General features: G+C 59.1%; 1 protein-coding gene across 5 annotated transcripts in view; it reads right to left on the reverse strand.

The window, feature by feature from the left end:
• Positions 1 to 24688, reverse strand: part of WNT7B (Wnt family member 7B) — a 52566-nt gene that overhangs the window by 9539 nt on the left and 18339 nt on the right. For 4 of the 5 annotated variants that reach the window (XM_074375721.1, XM_074375720.1, XM_074375723.1 and 1 more), the window contains exon 2: positions 16802 to 17028. In XM_074375721.1, coding sequence (XP_074231822.1) covers positions 16802 to 17028 — 227 coding nt within the window. The remainder of the gene's footprint in view (positions 1 to 16801; positions 17029 to 24688) is intronic. The other variant, XM_074375719.1, reaches the window with a different exon arrangement.

Below are 24688 nucleotides of genomic sequence, written 5' to 3' on the forward strand. Positions count from 1 at the left end.
GTGTACAGTGGGCACTCAATGAATGCCACGGCCCTGCCACCGGCACATAAGACACTTCTCTTCCTGTCCCAGGAGCCTGGGCTGGAGGGGCCCAGTTTCCTCCTGGGAGACAGCAGCGGGGGGCCCTGGGAGGGGATGTTTGGTGCCCGCACCTCTGCCAGCCTCCCAGTGCTGCTCTTCACGCACCAGCCACTTGTGCTGACCCCTTTGGGGGCTCCGCACCCACTAGCCAGGAGCCAGGCAGGATCCCCGCCACTCAGAGCAAACCACGGGCTCTTTGTAGCTGTCTCTCTCTTTCTAACCAATCACTCCATCACCCGGCTGGGCCTCCTGAATCTCCCTTCTCCCACACCCCTGCCTGCTTCAGGGGCCTCTGAACTGCCAGGCTTAGGAGCCATTCTTCCCTGCCTCCCTCACCCCCCAGCCACCATCCAGGTGGCTTCAGACTGCAGTTCTAATCCCTGGCCAGCCCCCTCCCCCCAACTTTCCCTCGCTCTCCTCCACCTGAGGTGGAAAGGGAAAGTCTGCAGTCCAAGCCTGAAGTCCATGCCTGGCTGGAACCCCCAGCCCTCTCTCCCCATCCTCCACCCAAAACAACTCAAATTCCAGTGCTGCTCGCATGTTCCTGGAAGCTTCCTGATCTTTTTGGTGGAATTTTCTTCCCCTCCATGCCCAAATTTGAACAGCCTTCCAAGGCCAATGCCAATGCCTCCTCCTCCAGGCAGCCTTCCCCGCCCACCAGCCAGATGAAAGACGGGCTACCTGGCCTGCCTCCGTGGCAGACCTAGCTCTCCCACTGCTCTTGACGCTGTGCGCCTGCTAAGCCCTTCCCCTGGTACTTCCTGGCTCCACGTGGGCCAGGGGCCCCTTGGACGGACGGGTCCAGCTCTCATTCTTTATTTTCCACAGCCCCCAGCCTACGCATCCTGCCATCCTGGCCCCTGTCTCTCGGGCCCCTCTTGCCTTGCCCACGAGCACAGAGGCTTCCTGCAGACCACGGCCAGGTCTGTGTGGTTCCCAGCACCTGCCACTGTGGGTACGGAGCTCAGAGATGGCAGCTGGACCAAAGCCAAGCTCTGCTGAGGGAATCCCACCGCCCTCAGCAATAGCAGGACATGGCCCAGTCGGTCTCGGGAGGGGCCGTTGGAAACCCAAGACCCTAGCCTTGCACAAGCTCTGTGCTTGTGCCCCACAAATGCCAACAGGCCCTTCTGTGTGCTTGGCTGTTGTTCCCTGTTATTGGGGACCAGCGTGATTCCCCCAGATTGAGAGATGGTTGAGGGTCATTCCACAAATATCCACTGAGCACCAACTGCATGCCCAGCCCGGTGCTGGGCTCTGACTGTGTCCTAAGGTCCCCCTCCTCACCCACCAATTGGCTGAAGGGGGCTCACCTTGATGGAGTCCCCATTCCCCAGGGTTGGGGGCTCACCCTCAGGGAGGTCCTTATTCCCCAGGGTGGGAGCCTCACCCTCAGTGGGGTCCTTGTTCCCTGGGGGGTCATTTATCTGGGGTCCCTGTTCTCGATGTCTCTCCCATTTAGGGTGAGACCCACTGGTCTCTGGGGCCCAGGGCAGAGGACGCTTTGGCTGGCCTCTGCTGTCACAGAGGGGGCTGTGGTTTCCTGGAAACTTCCATCCTCTGGAAAGAGCTGGGGGGGGGGTTGGTGTTGGGCATTCCTTCCTCCCCAGAAAGACCAGGGTCTGCAAAGGGCACAGGGCGGCACTGCCTTCTCAGGGCCTGGCTGCACGTCCAGTCTCCCCTCCCCGATGGGCCCTTCAGCCCACACTCCCGCCTCCCGGCCTGGGGACCTGCCCACAGCATGGGACCCACTCCGCGGGCACCACCCGGTAAGAAGCCGTCTCTTAGTGCAGTGGGTGGCTCTTGGAGGAGCACAGAGGAGTCCTGGTCCCTGGGCTGTTGAGGCCACCAGCTGGGAGCACCAGCCAGACACAGGGACAGGGAGAGTATGGTGGGAAGTGGGTTATTGAACTCCAAGCCCAGCAGGGCCAGCCGACAAGCTTACACACGGGCATGCATGAGCAGGGAGGCGGTGGTGTCGAGGAAAGGAGGTGACCACAGAGCTCTGCAAGAAGGGGCACGGAGAACCATGGAACCTCAAAGGATGCCTGGACCTCCCTCTCTGGGGGGGTAGAGTCAAGGAAGGCTTCCTGTAGGAGGTGACACCTTCAAGTAAGTCTTTTTTTTTTCTTCAAGTAAGTCTTAATGAGAAGTGTGAGTTAACTCCCTGTGAGTGTGTGACTTAGCATGTGAGTGTGTACAGTGCGTGTATACGTATATGTATATGGTATGTGTGTGGTGGTGCTTGCTCCTGGGGCACATGAGGCAGGAGCAATGGTGCAGCGGTGTGAAACAGTTTGGTGTTGCTGGTGCTGGAAGTATGAGATCACGGGATAGGAAAAGAGGTGGCTGAAGTCCAAGGGCACCAGATTGTGGGTGGCCAGAGATGTCCTGTGAAGCAGATGGCACTTTCTGTGTGGGTGCTGGGGCAAGAGGCTATGGGATTTGGACCTAAGTCTGGCTGCATGAGGGATGGGGACCCTGGGACTATCTAGAAAGCAGACCGGCAAAGCCATGCCTATAGTGTCATCACCGCTGCCAGCCCCCTGCTCTCACAGTGCCAGCAGCTCTCTGACCCTTAACACCTGTTCTCACTGAACTGTCCCGACAATCATGCAATACAAGTTTCATTCTCAGTCCCCTCTTTCAGATGAGGACACTGAGGCACACAGAAAGTATGAAACTAGGTGTTAGTGGCTGAAGCAGGATTTGAACCCAGGCAGTGGAATCAAAGCCCAGCGAGGCAGAGGGAGGGGCTTGGGGCCTGGGGTGCAGGTCATCGGAGGCCTCCCTGACCCCCGGTTTGGCCCCTTTGCAGCTAAGTGACCTTGGGCAGGAGGAGACAGGAGAAGAGGTGTGCACGGCCCCCTCGGGAAGGAGATGCTGCATTTGGACCATCCATGGACCTGAGGTGTGCAGTGGCGGGGCGCTAACCGGCAGGTGAAGGCTGGTTGGGAGCCCTGGAGAGGCGGAGCTAGCCTCCGAGTGGGCGTGTCACAAGCTAGGCCCCCAGAAGGGGTTAGAAATCTCCACCAGTTGTGAATTCACACCAAGGGGCCAGGCGGATGGAGCTAAAAGTCCCAAACCAAGCCCTGCCTCAGCCAGGGCGATGGGGGTGTGCCCTCAGAGGCCCGGGACCCACCACCACCTGCGACCCTCTTCTCCCCCGAATGCCCGTCCTCCCCAGCGGCAGCCAGATGGGGGACTCCCACGCCCTTCATCCTCCAGCCCCGCAGGCAGGCCAGCAGGCACAGGGTCAGGCCGGGAGTTTGGAGGGCACTTCACAAAGCCCTCCCTCCCATCCTTTCTGCTCCCACAGGGTTTCTGCCCATGCCCAGCTCAGACCCAGTTACTCATGAGTCACTCACTGGGCTGCCACTCCCGCTAATTCCCTTTTTATTTGGCTTTAATAAGCCACACCCTCTCGTCTCACCATGGAGACGAGGAGGAGGCGAGCAGTGAGAGTCGTAGTTTGGGGAGAATCAGTGAGGACAGCGTTGGGTCCTGGATCCAGGGGTTCCCGGGGCCCCGTTTCATAGAACTGAATGCTGGCTCAGAGGGCTTCCCCACTTCGCCGGGTCACAGTGCGCCCGGGCATGGAGGGAGGAGACGGTCCCCTGCCAAAATCACCACTGGGGCTGTCTTGCAGCCCCCACAAGTCACCTACATGTCCTCCGGGGCGAGAATGAGTGAGTGTTTAGATTTAGAAAGAAGCCCCTTGAACCCGTGGGCCTTGCCCAGCAAACGTCGATGGCTCCCCGGGCCTCCGAGATGCCCTCCAGCCCCAGAGGCCTGACCCCACCCATCCCACCCGCCACTCACTCCCTGAGCCTGGCTCTGCCAGGTCCAGTAGCTGGTCCGCCTGTAGGCAGGTGCCGCCACCTCCTGCACACACTGCTCTTCTGGAATAGAGGGCAGCCTGGTTCCCACCGCCTGCCCTGATGGGCGCTGGCCCGCTCTCTGCCTGGACCGCCTGCCTGCATTCCCACGTGTCTGCAGCTCACCGAGGCTCTGAATGCAGCAGGGAAGCTCCCTGCTCCCAGAAGCCCCACTGAGGTGAAGCGCCCTCCTCTGGGCTCTTGCCAGGTGCCCGGTGGGCTGCAGGGGTGGTGGGTAGGCTCCATGTCTGATTCTTTGTGTACCCCTGCCCCGCAGCATCATTCCTTGAGCCCACACAAGAGCAGGGCTGGGGCTGGACACACTACATGCATCACCTTCTCTTATCTCCCTGAGCACTCCATGGAATAGTTCCTCTAAATGAGACCCATCTCACAGGTGGGAACACAGAGCCTCAGAGGCAGGAAGTGGTTTGCTCCAGGCGGTAACGGCCACTTGAGCTCGGCACTGCTCCAGATGTGTCTGGTGATGGGGCTGGGGAGTTGGGTGAAGGCAGCAGGGATGGTCTGTGCGGGGCCAGCAGCGCTCTGGGGGCACACGTTGGTCTGGGAGGCCTAGGGGCCCCTCTGGGAACCAGAGCCCCTCCCAGCAGGGACATGCACCCTCAGACAGCAGACCCAGCAGCAGTGCCCCGCGTGTCCCTGGAAAATGTCACAGACAGACGGGCAGGCCACACAATGGCCTCCCCAGTCCACGGCCCTCCTAAGCCCTGAGCGGGTCCCTGGGTGCACTGGCCCTGACTGAGGCCCCGCTGCTTCTAGGGCAGTCTGTGTCTGGCGCCCGGCAGGTCAAGATGGGCTCCATTAGCCACAGAGGCCCCCTGGCCCGAGGTTTTGGGAAGGCCCCGGACTTGTAGTCTCACAGCTGCTGTGTGGCCCCAAGCAAGTTACAGACCCTCTCTGAGCCTGTGTCCCCATTTGCCCCATGGCCCCAGGAGCAACTCTAAGAGCAAACAGGACAAACAGGCATCACCCTCACTGTCACCAAATGTCAAGTGGGCCTGGCTGGCCAGGGATGACCGGGCACCATGCAGGGCTCTTAGGACAGGCCCGGGCATCTCTCCGTGCCATCCGAAGCGTCCTCCCAGGCAGCCTGTCCAGCTGCACCCCGTCATGCATATTCTGGACAAATCTGGAGCAGCAGAGCCCTCCAAGACCACTGCCCCATGGGTAAACCGAGGCACTGGCCACTCAGTGACCATCTAGCTCTGATCTCTTTTCTATTACGTATTCAAACTTAAGCCCCCACTGAGGACAGCCCCCTGCCCTGCTCTGTGCCCACCTGACCCGAGACCCAGGGACAGGGGTCCTGCCTGGGACAGCAGGGTCTAGCCCACCCTGCCATCCCCTCACTCTGACCTCGAGGGGATGCTGGGGACCAGGCAGATCTTTGTGAGCAGTTCTTAGAGGGGACAAATGTGGCCCCCGATCAACACAGGGGCCTGAGCAGAACAGGGCTCCCCTCACCCTCCCAGGGAAGAACAGGGGGCTGTGCCCACCCTTCCCAGGCCCCAGGCACCAACCCCCACTGTCCACTCAAAGCTACTTACCACTTCCTAGCATCCACAGCAGCTGGCGCACTATTTTTAGAAAGCCACAAAAAGACCTAATTGTGCTCATAGCGACCTGATTAACTGCAGACCTGGGGAGGCAAGGTGAGAAAGGCACTTGGTTCCCTCTGAGTAGGAGAACTGGGAATCTGGAATCTCAGTGCTGGAGAGGGTCTCAGGGACCATCCTGTGCTACCCTACAAGGAGTCTGAGGTCCAGAGAGGGACAGCATGCTGCCTAAGATCACACAGCAGCCCAGGAAGTGGGGGAGCCCAGGCCTGACATTCTGAAATGATTGAGGTGAGATCATAGGTCTCGGCGCTACACACAGTCCCAGAGATGGGGCTCAGAGACTGAGACCTCAAGTTCAAGTCCAGTCCCTAAAATTGGGGTGGGGTGGGGTGGGGTGGAGTGGAGTGGGGTAGGGTGACCTTGGACCAGCTAAGGAGACTTTCCGTGTCTCAACGTCCCCACTTTGCAAAGTGAGGATAATTGCTCCGATACGGCCGCGGTCCTGGGAGGCAGGCCTGGCCCCAGCACACAGGGTTGCTGAACTGAGCTTCATGTCCACACATGTGACACACACCACACATGGGCTCTTTGCGGGTGTACACAGGTTTGGTCATCCATGCGTCGCTATGCATGTGTCCCTGGGCATGTACCTGGACTTGCGTAGAAATGCAGCTCCCATGAGTTGAGCAAGTGTGTGCCCCTGTGTGCGTGCACCTGTGTGTGTGCACCTGTGTGTGTGCCCCTGTGTGCGTGCACCTGTGTGCGTGCACCTGTGTGCGTGCCCCTGTGTGCGTGCACCTGTGTGTGTGCACCTGTGTGTGTGCCCCTGTGTGTGTGCACCTGTGTGTGTGCCCCTGTGTGCGTGCACCTGTGTGTGTGCACCTGTGTGTGTGCCCCTGTGTGTGTGCAACTGTGTGTGTGCCCCTGTGTGCGTGCACCTGTGTGTGTGCCCCTGTGTGTGTGCACCTGTGTGTGCCCCTGTCTGTGGTGTGCACCTGTGTGTGTGCACCTGTGTGTGTGCACCTGTGTGTGCGCCCCTGTGTGTGTGCACCTGTGTGTGTGCCCGGGCTTGTGGCCAACACAGCTCATGCTGTCAAACCTGCCTCTCTGCCAACGTGGACTTGTCCCTCTTTAAAAAAAAAAGCAGACTTTTCTACAATTCACCAGTAAAAAGGCAAATAACCAAACTAAAAATGGGTGGAGGATCTGAATAGACGTTTCTCCAAAGAAGGTATAAAAATGGCCCCTGAGCCCACCAAAAGATGCTCAACATTGTTGACCCCCGAGGAAATGCAGATCAAAACCACGATGAGCTAGCACCTCATTCCCACTAAAACGGTGGCTAAACTGAAAAGAGGGACAGTAGCAAGTGTTGACAAGGACATGGAGCACCAGAACCCTCACACACTGCTGGTGGGATGTCAGTCATGCAGCCACTACGGAAACAGTTTGGCAGTTCCTCAAAACATTAAATACAGAGTTACTATTTAAGCCGGCAATCCCCCTTCTAGGTATATACCCAACAGACGTGAACACGTGCCCACACAGCAACCTGTACGTGAATACTCACAGCATCATCAGTCACAAGAGCCACAAGGTGGAAACAACCCAAATGCCCATCAGCGGGTGAATGAATGGATAAAGACAGCATGGTGTCTCTACACAATGAAACACTATTCAGCCATGCAAAGGAACGGAGTCCTGACACTGGCTACGTACGACACGGACGAACCTTGAAAATGTGCTCAGTGAAAGATGCTAAACACAAAAGGCTACGTATTGTATGATTCCACTGATGTGAAATGTCCAGAATAGATAAATCCACAGAGACAGAAAACAAATGAGTATTGCCAAGGACAAGGGGGACTGGAGGAAGATAGCCACGGGGCAGAGGACTTTGGGGGGTGATGAGAATATTGTGAAACTGACTACGGGGATGGTCGCACAACCTGTGACTACACTAACAATCTCTGAACTGTGCACTTAAATGGATCAGTTGTATGGTATGTGAACTATCTCTCAATAAAAGCAGTTATAAAAACACAGCATCTCATGGTTTTAGGGAATTCCATACAACTTGTCCTACTCTATTTAGACCCTCATGGGGCCCCACAGCACAGTGAGAACGCTTGGCTCAGAGGAAGCAAGTGACTGGCCTGAGGTCACATGGCAGGCTAACCACAGAGCTGGGGTCTGACCCAGGACCCCAGAGCCTATGCTTGGGCCACCCACCCACCCACCAGAACAGGGAAACTGCATGGTCTGTGTCCCACCTCACTGACCAGGCCTGGGACCCAGGCAACCTGCTCACCTCCTCTTCCTTCCCTCACTCCCCTGTTACCATCCACGTCTCCCCAGCACCATGCATAGCACCATGCATAGCCCTCCTGGCCAACCCCAGAGTCCCAGGGGTGAGGCCCTGGCACCTATCCATCCTCAAGCCCAAGGCCAAGCACACAGCAGGGCAAGACTGACATATCACAGCCCAGGGGACTAATGGACTGGGAGAAGGCTCACAGGGAGTGCAGGCAGAGGGCCTCAGTCAGAACCATGGAGGGGTCAGCAGGACAGGGAGGCTGTAGGGAGGGACTTGGGTGGAGGGAGACCAGTGCAGGCCCTTCATAAGAAGGATGCTGAAGGCAGGTCCTGAATGACAAAAGTGAGCCATGTAAGGGTGCAGGGAACAGTGTTCAGGCAGAGGGAACAGCAATGCTAAGGCCCTGAGGAGGGAATGAGCTGGCCATGTGTGGTTTGATGCAGGAGAGTCACACTGGGTTGTCTTTGGGAGCCTATGGGGAGGATTTTAGATTTTATTCTACAAAGATGAAGAGCCCCTGGAGGGTGCTGCTTTGGCTGACATTGGAAAGGACCCTCTGGCTGACAGTAGGGGGTGGTGGAAGCAGGGGGACCCACAGGGAGGCTGTTGAAGAGGCTGGGTGAGAAATGCTGATGGCCTCCCAGGGGAGGAGGTGAGTGGCCAGGCTTGGGACACAGTCTGAGGGTGGAACCAATGAGACTAGCAGGTGGACTGGGTGAGGAGGTTTAGGGAAAGACAAGCCCAAAAGTATGCCTTAAGTGGGGCCTGGGCAGCTGGTGGGGGTGTCACCAAGAGAGGAGGGAGAGGGTCAGGTTGGGGGGACCCAGGAACTCCCTTGGCCATGGTAGTTTGGGGTGCCCAGGGGGCAACAGAAGGGAGGCAGGGACAGCAGGGGCAGATGGAGCTGGGGCTCCAGGGGGACTGGGCCCCATCCTTCACTCTCCCAAGTCTCGGTTTCCCCACATAACATGGGAGTGAGCCCAGCGTAGTGGGTTCCAAACCTTTTTAATGGGAGCTTTTGCCAGAAGGCTCTCCCCAAGGAGCAGATCAGAATGGGACTGCTGGGGCTGAAGTGGGGTAGGGACATGAGACAGGCCTGAGGCCCAGCCAGTGGGACGCTGCCGGCTAGTGGGCTCCTTGAGCCCCCCACCCCCACCCCACCCGGCCCTCAGGCCCCCACAGCTTAGAAGGGGGTGGGAGAGTGCTGCGCACCCCTCAACCACTTATAGGTGGAGAGATGGAGGCCAGGAAGGCCAAGAGACACCCCAGGCCACACCAGGGGCCCCTGGTGTCACTCAGTGGAGTGGGTACAGTGCCCATGTCCTCCTTGGAGCTGCCCACGCCCCACCCGTGGCTCTGCAACAGGGCCTGGGCAAGTACCCTCTGCCTGAGCTGCCTCCCAGCACACACGGGGCTCAGGCTGGGGAGCCCTGGGCGAGGGGGTAGGCAGGAGCAGGGGAAGCCAGCAAGCCCAGAGATGCATCAGATCCCTGTCTGTGCACTGGAAAGATCGGAAGCCCAGAGGCCCCGCCCCGCCTCACCCCCTGCCAGCCTGACCCAGGGCTCTGGGTGGGGGCCTGGCCTGGACCACCTGGGTCCCATCCAGGCTCTGCTGAGTGACGGCTGGACAGGCTACCTTGCACCCCTGTGCCTGTTTGTGTACCTGCCGAAGGGAGGTAAGCACATGGCCCACCTGGCCGGGGCCAGGGCGGCGAGGGGGAGGCTCAGAGGGGCTGGCACGCAGGAAACACTCAGTGCGCGGGCGCTGCTTTTATTACCCATCCCAGAGAGGCCCGGACCCTGGGCTGGGCGGGCCAGTGGTGGGCGGAGGCCTGTGTGTGCGCCGTGTGTGTGTGTGTGTGTGTGTGTGTGTGTGTGCGCGCGCGCACGTGTGTGTGTGTGCCGTGTGCCATGTGCATGTGTGTGTGCTGCGCTCCCTCCACCCCTCTTTCTGCATGTCTCTGTCCTTCCCTCTCAATTCCTGCCTCTCTTCGTCCCTCTGTCCCTCTCTGTCCCGCTGGCTCTCTCCCACCCCACCCCAGCCCCTACCCCAGCTGGGCCCCGGCTGAGTCAGTGTCTCCATGCTAAGCTCTTCCCTGCCGTTGTCATAAACAGAGCATCGGAAACAGTCACGCCAGGTCCAAACACGCCGGCACACCCGCACCCGCAGCCTTTGTTCTGACCCAGCGGGGCCCTCACACGCTGCCCAGCAGCCCTCCAGTGGGTCGTGGTCCTGCTGGGCTCGGGGGCCCTGGTCTGGAGTGGGCAGAGCCTAGCCGAGGTCCACGCATCAAGGGGCAGCATGGCCGGAGCCCAGGGGTCTGCGTCCCAAGCTGGACTGTCCTTCTAGAAGCTTCCAGCACTGCCCTGTGGCTCTGGGGAGGCTGGGAAGGCCTCTCCTTCGGCCCTGGCTTCCAGCAGCCTCTCATGAGGGAGGGCAGCCCCAAGCAGCCGGCCCTCGGAACGCTCCCTCCCTCGTCAGGGCTGGTGGCAAAACCAACAACTGTCTGTGAGGAGGGACACAGTGGACCCAGAGCCCCGCCCCCCCAGTGGCTGCCCCTACCTGGCACCTGGACCCCTGCCAGCGCACAGGGCTGAACTGCGGGTTTGAATCTCTAGTCCTTACTCATGTGTGACCTTGGGCCAGTCAGCCTTCTGTGAGCCTCAGTCTCCCCATAAATGATGGGTGGACACTGGGACCTGGAATAAGGATGTTTGTGACAGGCCTGGCCACAGCAGCCTTGGGAGAAACGGTGCTCCCAAAATTGGTCGCAGGAGGGGTTCCCCATGGAAACAGGCTCAGGTCCCAGCCAGGCTTTGCCCTTGGAGGTGAAGGTGGAGCCCGCCCACCGTGTGATCTGTGTCCTGTTCCATGGACCAGAGCCCAGAGTCCTGGACCCCTTGTCCATGGAGCCCAGGGCAGAACCCCAGTGCGAGGGCTGAGGAAGCAGAGGGCCTTCCTACTGCTATTCTGAGGACAGACCCCAAGTCCCGGTGGAGCCCGGCCCAGCCTCAGCCCTGCTAGAATGTGCGGCTGCGCCCAAGGTCACACCGGGGGCCTCAGGCAGCTGGCCCAGTGGGGTCTGCTCCCCCAGCAGTGCCCTCGCCCCTCCCAGGCCCCGTCCCCACCCCACAGTCTGTCCTGTCTGTCCCGGCCCTGCCCGGGAGGGTGGAAAATTCCCATCCTGGACGAGTTCCAGGCAGCCTCCAAGGGGCCGTGTGGAAGAATCAACCGCCCAGCCCAAGCCCCTAGCGGGCCCCCCGGGAGGGCCAGAGCCTGATCCCCTCCTGAACGGGCGCTCCGGGAGCAAGCTGGCCTTCTGGTGCAGGGGCCAGTGCCCACCTGGGGTGACCAGGGCCTCGTCGCACCCAAACCAGGGGTGGGCTTGGGTGGCCCTGCTCAGGAAAGTCCTTCCCACCCTGACATTCGAGGCCCCTGTCCCTCATGTCCTAGCTGCCTGGACACCAAGCTTCGAGCCTGGAAATGTTGTCCTGCTGCCTCAGGCTGGGCCTCGGGGCTGGGGTGGGGGTCGGGAGTGACCAAGACAGACAGCAGCCCCCAAAGCCAGGGCCCAGCCCGGCCTCCCAGGCCAGTGCCGTCAGCTCACCCAGGACATCCTGGGGACAAGGCTCCAAGAGCAGGGTTTGGTGGCCTTCTCCCCACCCGCCGCACCAGGCCTGCCCATACAGCCTGGTGAACAGTAACAGGGTCCGCCAAAGGGAGCCACCCTCACACTCCGCACTGACTTCGCCAGTGACCCTCTGCCCTCAGCTGAGCCAGAGGACAGTGTCCTGGGAGGAGACAGTTGGATCTGGGTTCCAACATCCACTCAGCCTCTGAGCAAGGTGACTCCGGGCAGCTCCTGACCCCTTTGAGAACAGTGCCACCAATGGACGTCTTACACGAGTCACATAGGTCATTTCAAATTTTCTAGTAGCCACATAAAGATGGGTGATAATTTTGGTAACATTTTCTTTAGCCAAGATACCCAAATATTACCATTTCAGCATCTCAGTGTAAAAATCATTAAAGAGATCTTTGACTTGCTTTTTTCCTTCCAAGTTGCCGAAAACTGTTGTGTGTCTTACACTCATGGCTCCTCTCAGCCTACACGCACCATATTTTAAGTGCCCCCAGCTGTGTTTCCAAAGGGGACAGAGCCCTTGTCCCTCCTGGGGAGTAATGCTGCACCTCCCTGTGCCTGGTCTGCAAAGCTGGGCAGGGGCTGGGCACACAGCAGGTGCACAGGGCCCGGGAGCTGCCTTTTCTCCTCCAAGAACCCACCAGTGGCCGGTCTGGAAGCCTCCAGACCCTCCCCTCTCAGACTGCTCCCTCAGATTGTCCAGAAACTGGTGCCCTCTGCGGAGCTCCTGCTGCTCAGGGATCGCTCCCAATGCAAATCTCACCCCCAAAGCAGATGGGAGCAGAGACAGTGGTGCCGCCGCCAGCCCAGGCAGCCATGTGAGGCTGGATTAGGCGCGGCCCCTATGCCTGGTCATGTCCAAGTGGCACATGATGGGCAGGACTCAGCGTTCCATGTCAGCTCGGGTTGGGGGCAGGGGCCCAAGCGCACACGGCCGTGGTCCCCATGCCCGGTGCCTGGGAGCTGGGCTCGGGCGGGGGTGGGGCAGCAAGCGGAAGGAAGCCCCTCTCCTGCTCAGAGCCATCTGTGCCTTCCAGGCCTTCTCAGCGCTCACAGCCTTCCAGCCCTGACCCCTTCTCCAGCTTCATGTCTCCCCTCCCTATGGTTTGCTCTGGACACTCCCCTCCCGTTCCTGGAAAATCCCGTCCGTTTTCTGGCCTCTGGGCTTTGGCACATGCTGTTCCCTCCACCTGGAGCCCCCTTCCTTGCTCTCAGCCTGGTCTGGGTTACTCTGATCCTCCCTAGGGTCTCAGCTTACACATCACACCATCACGAAACCCTCGACAAGAGTCCTGACTCTGTTACGGTGACTGTTAGAAAGTCCTGCCTTGCTCGGGGTCCCCGGGGGCCCTGAGTTGTCCTTGGAATATGAGGTTCACCCCCGACTCTCCTGTCTCCCCTGCCTCCTCCCCCACCCCATGGAAGAAGACAGCTGAGTCAGGGACACATCCATGCACCCCCTCCCCACAAACTCAGTTCCAGGTTACAGAAGAGACAGGTAGGAGGGGCCCGGGTGGCCCAGCCTTGCTCTGTAGATGAGGAAATAGGCCTGGGGTGGGCTCGGGTGGCCAGAGGGTGGAGGCTGCCAAGCGTGAGGGGGGACAATGATGGTGGAGAGGGGACCTAGGGTGGGCCTCAACTCCCCGAAAGAAACAGAGCACCAGCGCCAGAGCAAAGCTAGCGCAGGGTCGTCACGAGAAAGGTCTGTCTTACATGGAGTAGTAAGCTCCCCATCCCTGGAGGCATGCAAGCAACAGCACAGGTGCAGGAAAAGGAGCTGGAACCATGCACAGGGACTGATTTGAGCCTTTATAGCATTTCCCTTCAGCTCTCAAGATTTAGGCATGGTCCAAGGTCACAGGCAAGGCCTGAAGGGGGCCTGTCCCACACACCCAGGCCATCCCCCCTCTCAGGGCCAATCATTAATTGGCACCGCTCGAGTGGCTGCTCCCACGAGTGCCCCCGGCTGCCTGCCAGCTCATGGCCCAGCTCCTATCCCGTGCCCGGGGCACCCGCATGCCTCTGACGTGGGCCGGCCTCACAGCTCGGCCCCACTTCCTGCTTGTGACTCCCAGCAGCTGAGCCCAGGGAGGGCAAGGTGCACGCTCAGACCACCATCACAGCACCCAGCGGGACTCCTGCTGCCTACAGGACCCAGCCCAGCTCAGCCTGCAGCCAGGGCCCTCCTAGCGGAGAGCGGGGCCCTCCTCAGATGGTAGTGAGGAGCCAGGGAGGGCTTCATGCCGGTCGGGAGACCCCGGGGGGCAGAGCGCAGGGGGGGCCTTTGGCAGGTGCAGAGCTGGTGTGGGGCTGAGAGACCCCGGGAGGATGAGGCACCAGGATGTGACTTCAGCCTGGTTGTGGACAAGAAAAAGCCAGGAGGGCTGAAAAAGGCATTCCCCTGCCTGCCCAGAGGGGAACTCAGATGTGAATAAGCAGAGCAGAGGGGAAGGGCCTCCCGGGGTGAGAAGCAACAGGAGCAAAGTCCCCAGGAGGGAATGAGCCGGCAAGCTCAGGGAAGGGGAAGGTTGGCTGTGACTGAAGCTCTAGCTTTGAAAGGGATGGCGGGAGGCAGGGGTGAGGTATGGCAGGAGCTACTCAGACTTCAAGCTAAAAACTTTATCCTGGGCAATAGGGAGCTACTGCAGGTTTTGGAGGAAGGGAGTGACACAGCATGGTCGGGACTGGGAAGGAGTCGGAGGAAGGAATTGATAGCTGCCAGAGGAGGGCCAGTGAGGCAGGCCCTGCGGTGGCCAGGAGAGAGAGTGGAAGGATGGACAGGAGGAGCAACATCAGGTTTCTGCTGAGACGACTGGGTGGTCAGGCCAGTGGGGAAGGCTGAGGATGGAGATTTAAGCAGTAAGATGCTGAGCATGTCAAGCCAGAGGCTCCCATGGGTGAGCTTGACAAGTGGTCCACAGGGGGTGGCCGCGCTGGCCTCGGCCCCAGGGGAGAGCTGACTGGGGCGGGGCTGGGAGGAGCAACCAGAGAGGAGGCCCAGGCCGGCTGGGGCCCAGCCAAGGAGGAGGGCTTAGTGGGCCACACGAAGGTCACGAACAGCCTGAACGAGGGTGGTGGGAGGAAGAAAATGAAGGACGGGGACAGTGGGTGTGGCCATCTCTGTGGAAAAGTTTGCCCCTGAAATGCTCATGCAAGTGAGAGGGGGTGTCTTGGGTGAAGCAGAGCCTGAGATGCCCGACCCCGCGGGGAGCCCGCGAGGAGCATCACAGTGCAGCCCCGCCTTCCTGCACAAGGGGGCTTTATACCTCCGCAACCCTGTGGGCAGAGGGCTGGTCTCCAAGAAGGAACAGCGGTGAGACGGGAGCCGAGATCCTTATAGCACCAAGGGATGCTCAGAAAAAGTGACCTGTGTTCGCTATCGGGGGGCCGGTCGCTGGCAGTAGGGCCAACGCTGCTCCTCTGGTTTTTGGAGGGTTCATAGGAGCCTGGCATTTACTGAGGCGCTGTTGGTGAACCTCCCTGCCTGGGGCCTGACCCTGAGGAGAGGCTCAGAGCAGCCAGGTCTCCCTCACCGCCTAGGTCTCAAGGTCCTGCATGAAGGGCGATCTCACACCTCTCTTCAGGCCACGGGACCGTTTCCCCTGCCCGCCCTCCTTTGCACAGTGAGGCAGTGAGGGCTACCCAAAACGGGGAGGAGACTGGATATGAACCCAGCTCCACCGTGGGGCCACGGGCAACCACACAACTTCCCTGGCCTCAGCGTCCACAGCCGCGCAGTGGGGATGCTCACAGCTGCCTCGGAGCCCCGGAGTCTTGCAGGGGGGGTGGGCACCATGCAGGCAAGTGGGCACCTGGCATGGAGCGGGCACAGGTGCCGACACCCTCCCAACTGCGGTGGAGGGGGCAGGCAGCCCCACCCTCTCCCGCTGGCACCTGGAGGGAGGAAGCTGCACTTGGGTGGTGGGGCCCCAGGGAGGGGGCGGTGCCACTGTCCTGGCTGTGCCAGGTGCCACCCACAGGCTGCTCACCGCAAAGGGGCCCCTGGGGGCTTCCCCCTGTGCCTCCCCCAGCCCCACGCAGGCGTTCCAAGCCCTGAGGAGCTCAGCCCTGGCCTGCGTCCCGGCAGCTGTGGCTCTGCTCGGCAGGCAGGCTCCCTGGCCCTCTGGGAACGGAAGGACACATTGTACCCACACGTTTGGAGGCCCACCTGTGCCCGCAGGTTGGTGTCGGGGTAACAGGGCACCCCCTGCACGCCCGGTGCTGGGCCCTGTCACCACTCTCCACCCTCTGACCCTCACAGCGGCCTGGAGGGGCAGGATCTTTCACCCGCCCCGCTCTCACTCTCGCAACAGCCGTTGACTAGGCACCTACTGCATACAGGCCCTGGGGACCCAGATGGAGGCCTGCTGGAGCAGAACTCCTGTTACAAATGAGGAAACTGAGGCCCTGAAGGCCACACAGTGGCTTCCACGCAGGTCAGACTCAGTAAGTCCCAATTTCCCTCTAAGTCCTCAGTCTCCTTCCCTGGAAAATGGGCGCTATGAAGCCTTCCCCAGGGCCGTGAGGACAGGGAATGGGGCGTGTGGCCCAGGCGCTGTGCAAAGCCCAGCGGGGCACAGCCAGCAGAAATCTTGCCGCCCTGTTGATGTGTTCTGGTGGCTGCCTCTGCCCATGGAAATGGAGGCCCACCCACTTCCCTGGTCCCGACTCCCTCTGTGCACCCCACCCACCCCGCCCGCAGCCAGCCAGACTCCTCGCTGCCCCGAGGCGTCCCACCACAGCGTCGCTCGTGCCTTTGCTCACACCGTTCCCTCTGCCCAGAATCCTTTCCACTTTCGGAGCCGCAGCCACACTTATGCAGCACTCCCTGGGGACCGGGCACCAGTCACCCTGCAGGAGCTGTTACTCTTACCCCATTTCCAGACACAGACACAGAGACACAGAGAGACAAAGCCTGACGCCGAGGTGCTCTAACGCCGCCCCGCCCTGCCCACTGCTACCCTGCCCGCTCACGTCCACACCGGGACGGTGTCCCCCAGCCCGACAGTCCAGAGCAAGGGCCCTTGTCCATTCACACAGACTGGCTCCTGTCGACACCTCCCTTGTCCCAGACGTGACGGGGTCCCAGAGGGCCAGGCCAGGTCGGGGTTTCCCTGGGGTCCTGGGAGTCCAGCAGGCCAGGCCCAGAGAAGTGCTACGACAGCAAAGACATCGTCCAGCGGTTGCAGAAAAGGGAGTGTGGGCAGCCTGGCCTGGCCCTCCGTGGGCAGATGGGTGGCCCGGCCCCCAGCACCCAGAGCCCCGACGGCAGGGTCCCCGCGAGCCCAGAGGCTCCCTTACCTACTCGGAGCTCTTGCCCAAAGACGGTCTTCTCGCCGAGGGCAGAGCAGTTCCAGCGTCCGAAGCGGAACTGGTACTGGCACTCGTTGATGCCCATCTGGGCCCCCTCCCCGATCACGATGATGGCATCGGGCCGGCTCTGGCAGATGGCGCGCTGCCGTGGGGCCAAGCCGGGGATCTTGTTGCAGATGATGTTGGCTCCCAAGGCCACGACGGACGACAGCGCTCTGCAGGGAGGAGGGCACGGAGGAGGTGAGACGGCTGGGCAGGACCCCTCCTCCCCTAGTTGGTCTCCGTCTGCAAACGTGTTCCAGGAGCCCACCACGTGCCAAGCTCTGCCCTCCAGGGAACACAGCGCAGATCCCTGCCCTCCAGGGGCCACGTTCCACTGACCCACATGCATGATTCTGGCTTGAAAAGGCACACACACCTGCCCTCTCTCAGCCTCAAAATCACAAGAACACGATTGCAAGAACCATGAATCAACAAACAGTCCCATGGAATGCAAGAACCATGGCTCTCCACGCTTCGGAATCAGATACACAGACCCTTCCGGGATTTGACAACCATTAACCTGGAACTGTCCACAGCTGCCCCCCCCCAAGTAGCACATCCCAACTCCCAGACAACTGAGGCTTTTCCATCACTTGGCAACCCCTGGGTCTCCGCTCCCCAGGGCTGCCTGGGCCAGACTGGGAGCCATGCCCACCAGGTCCTGACTCCAGCCACAGCCCATGTGTGACCTTGGGAAGACACTCTGCCTCTCTGAGCCTCAGTTTTCACACCTGTGACGTGGGGTACAAACACTGGTTCCCACCACCATCGCCGCACAGTCTCAGACCAGAGAGCCGCAGGGAGAAAGCGATACGCGTGCGGATGACTCTTAATACTCACTAGTTTCTGGATGACTGGGTGCCCTCAGGGGAGGAAGCAGGGCTGACGCAAACTGAGCACCTACTGTGTGCTGGACTCAGCAGGATGCTTTATTGCAACATCACATCCTCATGCGGTCCCCTGAGGGTGCCCTGTGATTAACCTCCTGGTAACCTCCGGGAGCTGAGGCCCCAGGCAGGAGGGCACAGGCTGGGCTCACTCCCTCTTTACCTGGGTGTTATCGGCGTGGTTCTTTGTTTGTTTAAGGAGGTGAAATCCACATAGCAGAATGGTAACCACTGTGAAGTTCTACAGCACCGGGTACATTCACAGTGTTGTTCAAACACCACTTCTGCCAAGTTCCGAGGCGCTGTCACTTCCCCAGGAGGAAACCCCATACCCCTTAGCAGTCACTTCCCTCTCCTCCTCCCCCAGCCCCTGGCGACCACTAATCTGCCTTCTGTGCCTGTGGGTTTGCCTGTTCTGGACATTTTTTATAAATGGAATCATACAACATGTGACCTTTTGTGCCTGGCTCTTTTCACTTAGTATGGTGCGCTCAAGGTTCACCCATGTTGTTTCATGAATCAACACTTCCTTCTTTTTTATGGCCAAGTAATATTCCATTGTCTGGAGAGACCACATTCTCTGTGTCCATTCATCACTGATGGACATTTGGGTTGGTTCCACCTTTTGGCTTTTGTGAATGATGTTGCCCTGAACACATGCACACAAGTTTTTGAGCCCCTGTTTTAAGTTCTTCGGGGCAGGTATCTAGGAGTGGAATTGCTGGGTCCCATGGTGGTTGTGCTTTTTGAGGAACTGCCAGACGGTTTCCCACAGAAGCTGCACCAATTGGTTTTAAGCACCAGAGGAGATGGGGCAGTAAGCTAAGAGGTGGGGGGTGCTGGTTCCTGAAGAGCTACGGGTATGAGGTGGGTTTCAAGATAGCGTCTGGCTTCAAACAACAGACCAGGGGGCAAAAGGTGGGAGTGGGGAGGCCACGAGGGGCTCCCCAAAGCTGATGCCCAGGCCCCAGCCTCCTGGCTCAGTGAGCTCCCTCCTTCTGCCCACGGCCTGCCAACCCTTTTCTTGAGAGAAACGAGTCAGTGTTTTTCCAGGGCAGCCGAGCACCCACAGCCAGATGGGAAAGTCCCCGTGTGGCATGAGCCCACAGCACGTGCTGCGACCAGAACGCCGCGGTGACACTCAATCCCCGTGGCCCGCCCGCCCCGCCCACTAATCTGGCCAAGACCCCCCTGGGTCTCCCGCGGGCACAATGGGCAGAAATGCCCAAGGCTGGCGTGGAGGAAGAGCATCTGGCCGGGTGGGGCTGGGAGCGGGCTGGAATCTGGGGAATTCAGCCCCAAGTAATTGTAGATGCTCAGAAAACCAACCCGGGGAAATGAGATGGATGGGAACCCTGCCGGGCACCAGCCTCCAGGCCTCGGGCGGGAGCCCCGAGGCTAAAAGCACGTTCCCAGATTCTTCCAGCAGGCTCTAGGCTGCAAAGCCCTGGTGCCAGCGTAAGAGCCCCTGCTCCTGGGGGCAAGAGTTCAGACAAACTGGGCCATGGGGGAGCCCCAGTGGGATTTGGGACGGACCTAGGGGCAGAAACAGATTATTGCAGCTCTGGTCTCCCTCCTCCAGGCAGGCCCCCTCCCATCCCGCTCAGAGCCCGCCCGTAGCCCCCCCAGCTCCTTTCCTCAACCTGGAGGCCTCTTGGGACTGGCCTGACAAGCCGCGCCTCTGCTTATGCTTGTCCCTCTGCCTGGGAGGCCTCCCTCCCTCCCTTTTTCTGTCTGACAAACTCTCCTTCCCTTCCAGGGCCAAGTTCAAGCCTCCAGGCACTGAGGACATGCACAGTGGACACTTGTCACCCCTGGTCTCACTGTCATTGTTCCACACCCAGCTCCCCCACCAGCCCACAGAAACCTCAAGGGCAGTGCCAGCTCTGAGCTGACCCTGGGGCCTCGGGCTGCCTCGTGCAGCCAACTATGAGTGTGTGTGGACAGGATGGATGAATGAACGAATGAGTAAACACTCAGGGATTATGTCTAAAAGAGCTTCTGCAACTCAGTCATAAGAAGACAGTCCAATTTAAAAATAGGTGAAGGCCTTAGATATTTCTTCAAAGGGACAAATGGCCAGTGATCACGGAAAAGATTCTAAACATCACTCATTAGGGAAACACAAATCAGAAACACAGAGAGGTGCCACCGCAGAGCCACTAGGACGGCTGTGATCAAAACAACAGAAAATAGCACACGTTGTCAAGGATGTGGGGAAACTGGAACCCTTGTGCATTGCTGGTGGAATTGTAAAATGGTCCAGCCGCTGTGGGCAAGAGTTGGAAAAGTCCAACTCAAAAAGGTAAACACAGAATGACCATAGGACCCAGGAATCCCATTTCTAGGTGTATATCCGAAAGAACGAAGGCAGGTGTTCAAACAAAAACCTGTACACAAATGTTCATAGCAGCACTAATCACAATAGCCCAAAAGAGGAAATAACCCAGATGTCCCTCAACGGATGAGTGGCTAAACAGAATGTGGTCTACCCAGATAATGGAATATTACTTGGTCATAAAAAGGAATGAAGTCCAAAGATATGCTACATGGATGAACCCCAGAAACATTATGTTCAGTGAAAGAAGCCAGACACAAAAGGCCACATCTTGTCTGATTCCTCATATATGAAATGCCCAGCAAAGGTGAATCTGCAGAGACAGGGACAGACTAGTGGTTGCCAGGGGTTGGGGGAGGGGGAGTGGGGAGTCACTGCTTAATAGGTGTGGAATTTCCAACTGGTGTGACGGAAAAGCTACAGAATCAGGGAGAGGTGATGGTCACACAACATTGTGAATGTACTTAACACCACAAAATTATATCCTTGAACGTGGTTAAAGTGGCGAATTTTGTGTTAAATGAATTTGAAACACAGATTTTAAAAATTCTGTCTATATACAGGACTTCCATACTCTCAGGCATAGGTGGTATGGGTGGAAGGGGACAAGAGGGGCCTTGCCCACAGACACCCTGCTTTTACTCACTTAATGCTTCCCCAGGGCGAGGGTGCCGATGGAGTAGGGGCCTGGAGCCCCCAGCCCGGCTCCAGCATGCTAGCACATGGATTAGAGGTGAAGCAAAGGCTTCAGAGAAGACAGTCAGGAGCATAAACAAGCAGGTATGGTTGATAATTCAGAAATGACTTCAAACTTGTCTCCCTTAGAACCTGAGGATTTTCCCCCTAAAGGTACCAGATACTCCCCTTCTGAGCACCGGTCTTGGACGACACGCTCCTCTGCTGTGTCTCAGGCCTCTCCAGGCAAGATGAGCCTGGCCATTTCCATGTTGCAAGTGCGCAGACTGGAGCTCAGAAAGGCTAGTGGACCTGCCCCAGGCCACACAGCCAGGTCCCTGCTTCCAGAACCCCGGTGGAAGCAGCCCCGTGGCTCAGGGCACAGCACAAAACACAGCTCAAAACACAAGCTGACATGGTTCCCTTGATCAGAATCCTCCAGATCACTTGCTCCTTCGTCCAGGTTTATGGACAGCTTCCAGTGCTGGCTTCTGAGGTCTGACAACCAATCTTAGCGCCGTGTCCATCCCCCCTGACAGCCCCACACATGCCCGGCTAGTCTGCCCTCTGCCCTCCCTGTGCGGGCCTGGCCCTGCCACCGCCTGGGACCTGCCCACGCTGTTCCTCCTGTCTGGAGGAGAGGGGGCTGCAGATGCCAGGGCCCGCGGCTGGCCGGCATTAGGGAACATCAGTGTAGGAAAGGGGTAACACAGTATGACTACATCACTGCTGCTCTGGAGGGCAGAGGAGGGCGGACCAGGCGGTGTTCCGGGGTAACCGGCAGTTTGGGGGTGAGGACATGCTAGGGGTGCTCTCCGCGAGCTGTCTCACGCGGTGGGCCCAGCTCTCACCCCAGGTGCCCCAGGAGAGGCCGGCAGCGAGGCCCTGCATGTCCCCAAGCACAGGGAAGCCAAGCGGGGAGCTCGTGTTTCTGTCACTGACTTTCTCCATGGAAAATTCTGCTGCGGCTCATCCCCCCGCGCTATTCAGGGGCCTCAGGACACAGGCAAGATGCCAGGAGGTGTGGGCAAAGCTGAAAGTCTGGAACTTTCCTCACCGCTGGCCTGGGCCAGTCCCACAAAGGGAGCTTGGAGGACGAGGGTTTCAGGTGCTGCAGACAAGCTGCTGCCTCGTCCCCACCCGCAGGGCTGAGGACCGGACCCTCCCGTCTCAGACCAGAGGCCCAGCAAGGAGCGCTTCACGGCCATGTTGCACGCACCGGGTCTGAGCCGGCATGGTGCGAGGAGGCAGGTGCCTCTGAGCAATGGGAAGATCTTTCCACCTGCCAGAGGGGTCCAGTGGATGAGGCTGCCTCCAGGACAAGGGGGTTCCAGTGAGGGTAAGGGGCAGGTGACCACTGCCAGGCAACAGATGGGCAGAGACGTGGCCAAGGGATCGGGGCCTTTGCTGCAGCATCAGCCGGGTACAAGCCCCCACTGGCAGCCCTGCAGGGGGGTTAGGAACCGGAGTGTCGGTGCGGGCCGGCTGAGCTGGGACCCCGGCTCTGCCTTTTCCTGGCTCTGAGACCTCAGGCAAGTTTCTTAACCTCTCTGTGCCTCAGTTTCCGCATCTATAAAGTGGGAGTAATAATAGCCATGATGGGGGAGGTTATAGTTCAGTGGTAGAGTGAGTGCTTAGCATGCATGAGGTCCTGGGTTCAATCCCCAGTACCTCCATTAAAATAAGTAACATGCATACATACACACATACACCAAATTACCTACCCCCTGGCCCCACAAAAAAAAGAAAAAAATAATAACCATGATGCATCACAGAGCTGCCAGGAGGAATGCATGATTCCAAGTACAGGGCACTTCGTAGCTGGCCTGTGGGGAGAGCTCATCGATGGTGGCCACTGGTAACCCTCATGGCCTGAGACTGGAGACCCATCACTGACTCTCATTCACTGAGCCCCTGGGATCCAGCCTCCTTGTGGGGATCGGGGACCAGCTATGTCTATCTGGGGCACGAGCGCTTCAACAGGCAGTTCTGAAGCCAGTGGGGGTCCCCATCACCACCAGGGGCTTCATCCCTGGGCCAGCTCTTTCTTCCCTCCGAGCCAGCAATTTCACTCTGGGGTCTATACATCCAGCAGAAGCAAGCGCTTACATTTGCCAAAGGACATGCATGCGTGTCTCCAGCTCAACCCGAAAACAAGAACCTCGGTTCCATCACCGGGAGAATGACAGAAAAACTGTGGTACATTCCCACAGCGGGACGCAAACCGCTTACACACATGACTCTCCCAGACCCTGTGTTGAGCAAAAGACAGGAAAACATGGATGTTACCACGTAGAAGAAGCTCCAGATCAAGCAGAACTCAGCTAGATAAAAACCAGAATGGAGTTACCCTTGGGTGGGAGGCACTGATGGAGAGAGGGCACCAGGGAGCCTGCTGGGTGCCAGAATGTTCCCTCTCCCTAGCTGGGTAGTCGTGACATGGGTGCCCACGTATGTAAACATGCGTCAGGGCCCACTTGAGATTCCTGCGCGTGATGCAAGTTATTCCTCGACAAAATGTAAACTGTTTCAATACAGAACTTTACAGGGCTGGCAGGACAAGGCAAGAACGAAAACTCCAAGCTTCCGTACAAAAAGTAAAATAAAGAAAGCACACTGAAGAAATGCAACGTGAACACTAAAAATCACTCCTGTGTGCTTTGTGTGCCCGGCCTCGAGGGGTGCTGACCCCTTCTGCAGCATGGGTGGGTGGGGTCCGCTGTGGCTGCGGAAGGCGGGGGAAGGGGGGCGCCCCCTGCAGGCAGAACTGGGCTGGGCCAGAGCACAGCCTGGATCTGCTGAGAGCTGTCCCCTGCCTGTCTGCCGCCCTCCAGCCCTAGCTGGACTCTGTCCACAGATGTTGGCAGCCCAGCCAGAGGACCACACCTTGGTCCTCTGGGAATGCCATATGGCAGAGACAGGCTGCCTCGGCAGCTCCCAGGCAGTGAGGGGGGTGCGCACAGGAGACCCTGAGGACTGTGGGGGTGGAGGGAGCCCTTCATGGGTGGCACTGTGCCAGGCAGTGCCATCCTGGTCTTAGCCTGCCCCCAGCCCAGCACTTGAGCCAGTGGGCAAAACTGCCCACCTGCTCGCTGTCCTCTGTCCAGAAGAGCTGGGCCCCCCGGTGGGGCCAGGCCCTATCAGGTGGCCTCCTCCCAGTTGGGCCTGAGCCTGGGAGGGGTCAGAGCTCTGGCCTGTGGCCACTCTAGCTTGGACTCCTGTCTAGGCCAAGCCCCACTCCTACTGAGACCCAGGCTGGGGGCTCCTGGGGCAGCCTCCCCCTCCCAGCACCCGTGGGGAACTTTTGGGGCACCCGAGAGTCAGGGACCCTGAGGACCTGAGACAGTCAGTTGGAGGAACTATGCTCAGGATTAGAGCCATCCTGTCCTCCTCTGTCTCTGCGTGGGACACCCTGCTTTGTTCAGGAGCTAACCCCCCGCCAAAACCTGCCCCTACAGCTAGGAATCTAACCTAAATCCCTCATGCTGTTAAACTCAAGGCGGAGTGAGCACCTACTGTATGCTAGATCCTGGGCTCAGGGGTCCCGTCAGTGGGAAGGCAGATGTTACAACAATAATTATTCTTATTGTTGTTATTCCTTAGAATAAGAACTGAAAAGGTCCAAAAGGTCCAGCTATCTGCCAAGCAGCTCATGGAGGGAGGGAGCAGAGACCAGGACCCGCACCTCCTGGACCCAGACTGGTCAGTGCCCTGGCCTGGCCCGGCTGACCCTCAGTGGTCACCATGGAACAGCCAGACAAGTGACAGATGGACAGGTGAGCCAGTGGGACGCATGGAGACATGGCTTCGACACAACTGCTGGGGCCTCCCAGGGGCGGTGACCCCAGCTCATGCAGGACATCCTCTGTGGGGCTGGGGCCACACGTGCACCCCATTTGCTCTTAGACTGGTACAGGTCAATAAAAATCAGCT

Source organism: Camelus bactrianus, chromosome 12 (genome assembly GCF_048773025.1).
Source record: "Camelus bactrianus isolate YW-2024 breed Bactrian camel chromosome 12, ASM4877302v1, whole genome shotgun sequence".
Classification (NCBI taxonomy): domain Eukaryota; kingdom Metazoa; phylum Chordata; class Mammalia; order Artiodactyla; family Camelidae; genus Camelus; species Camelus bactrianus.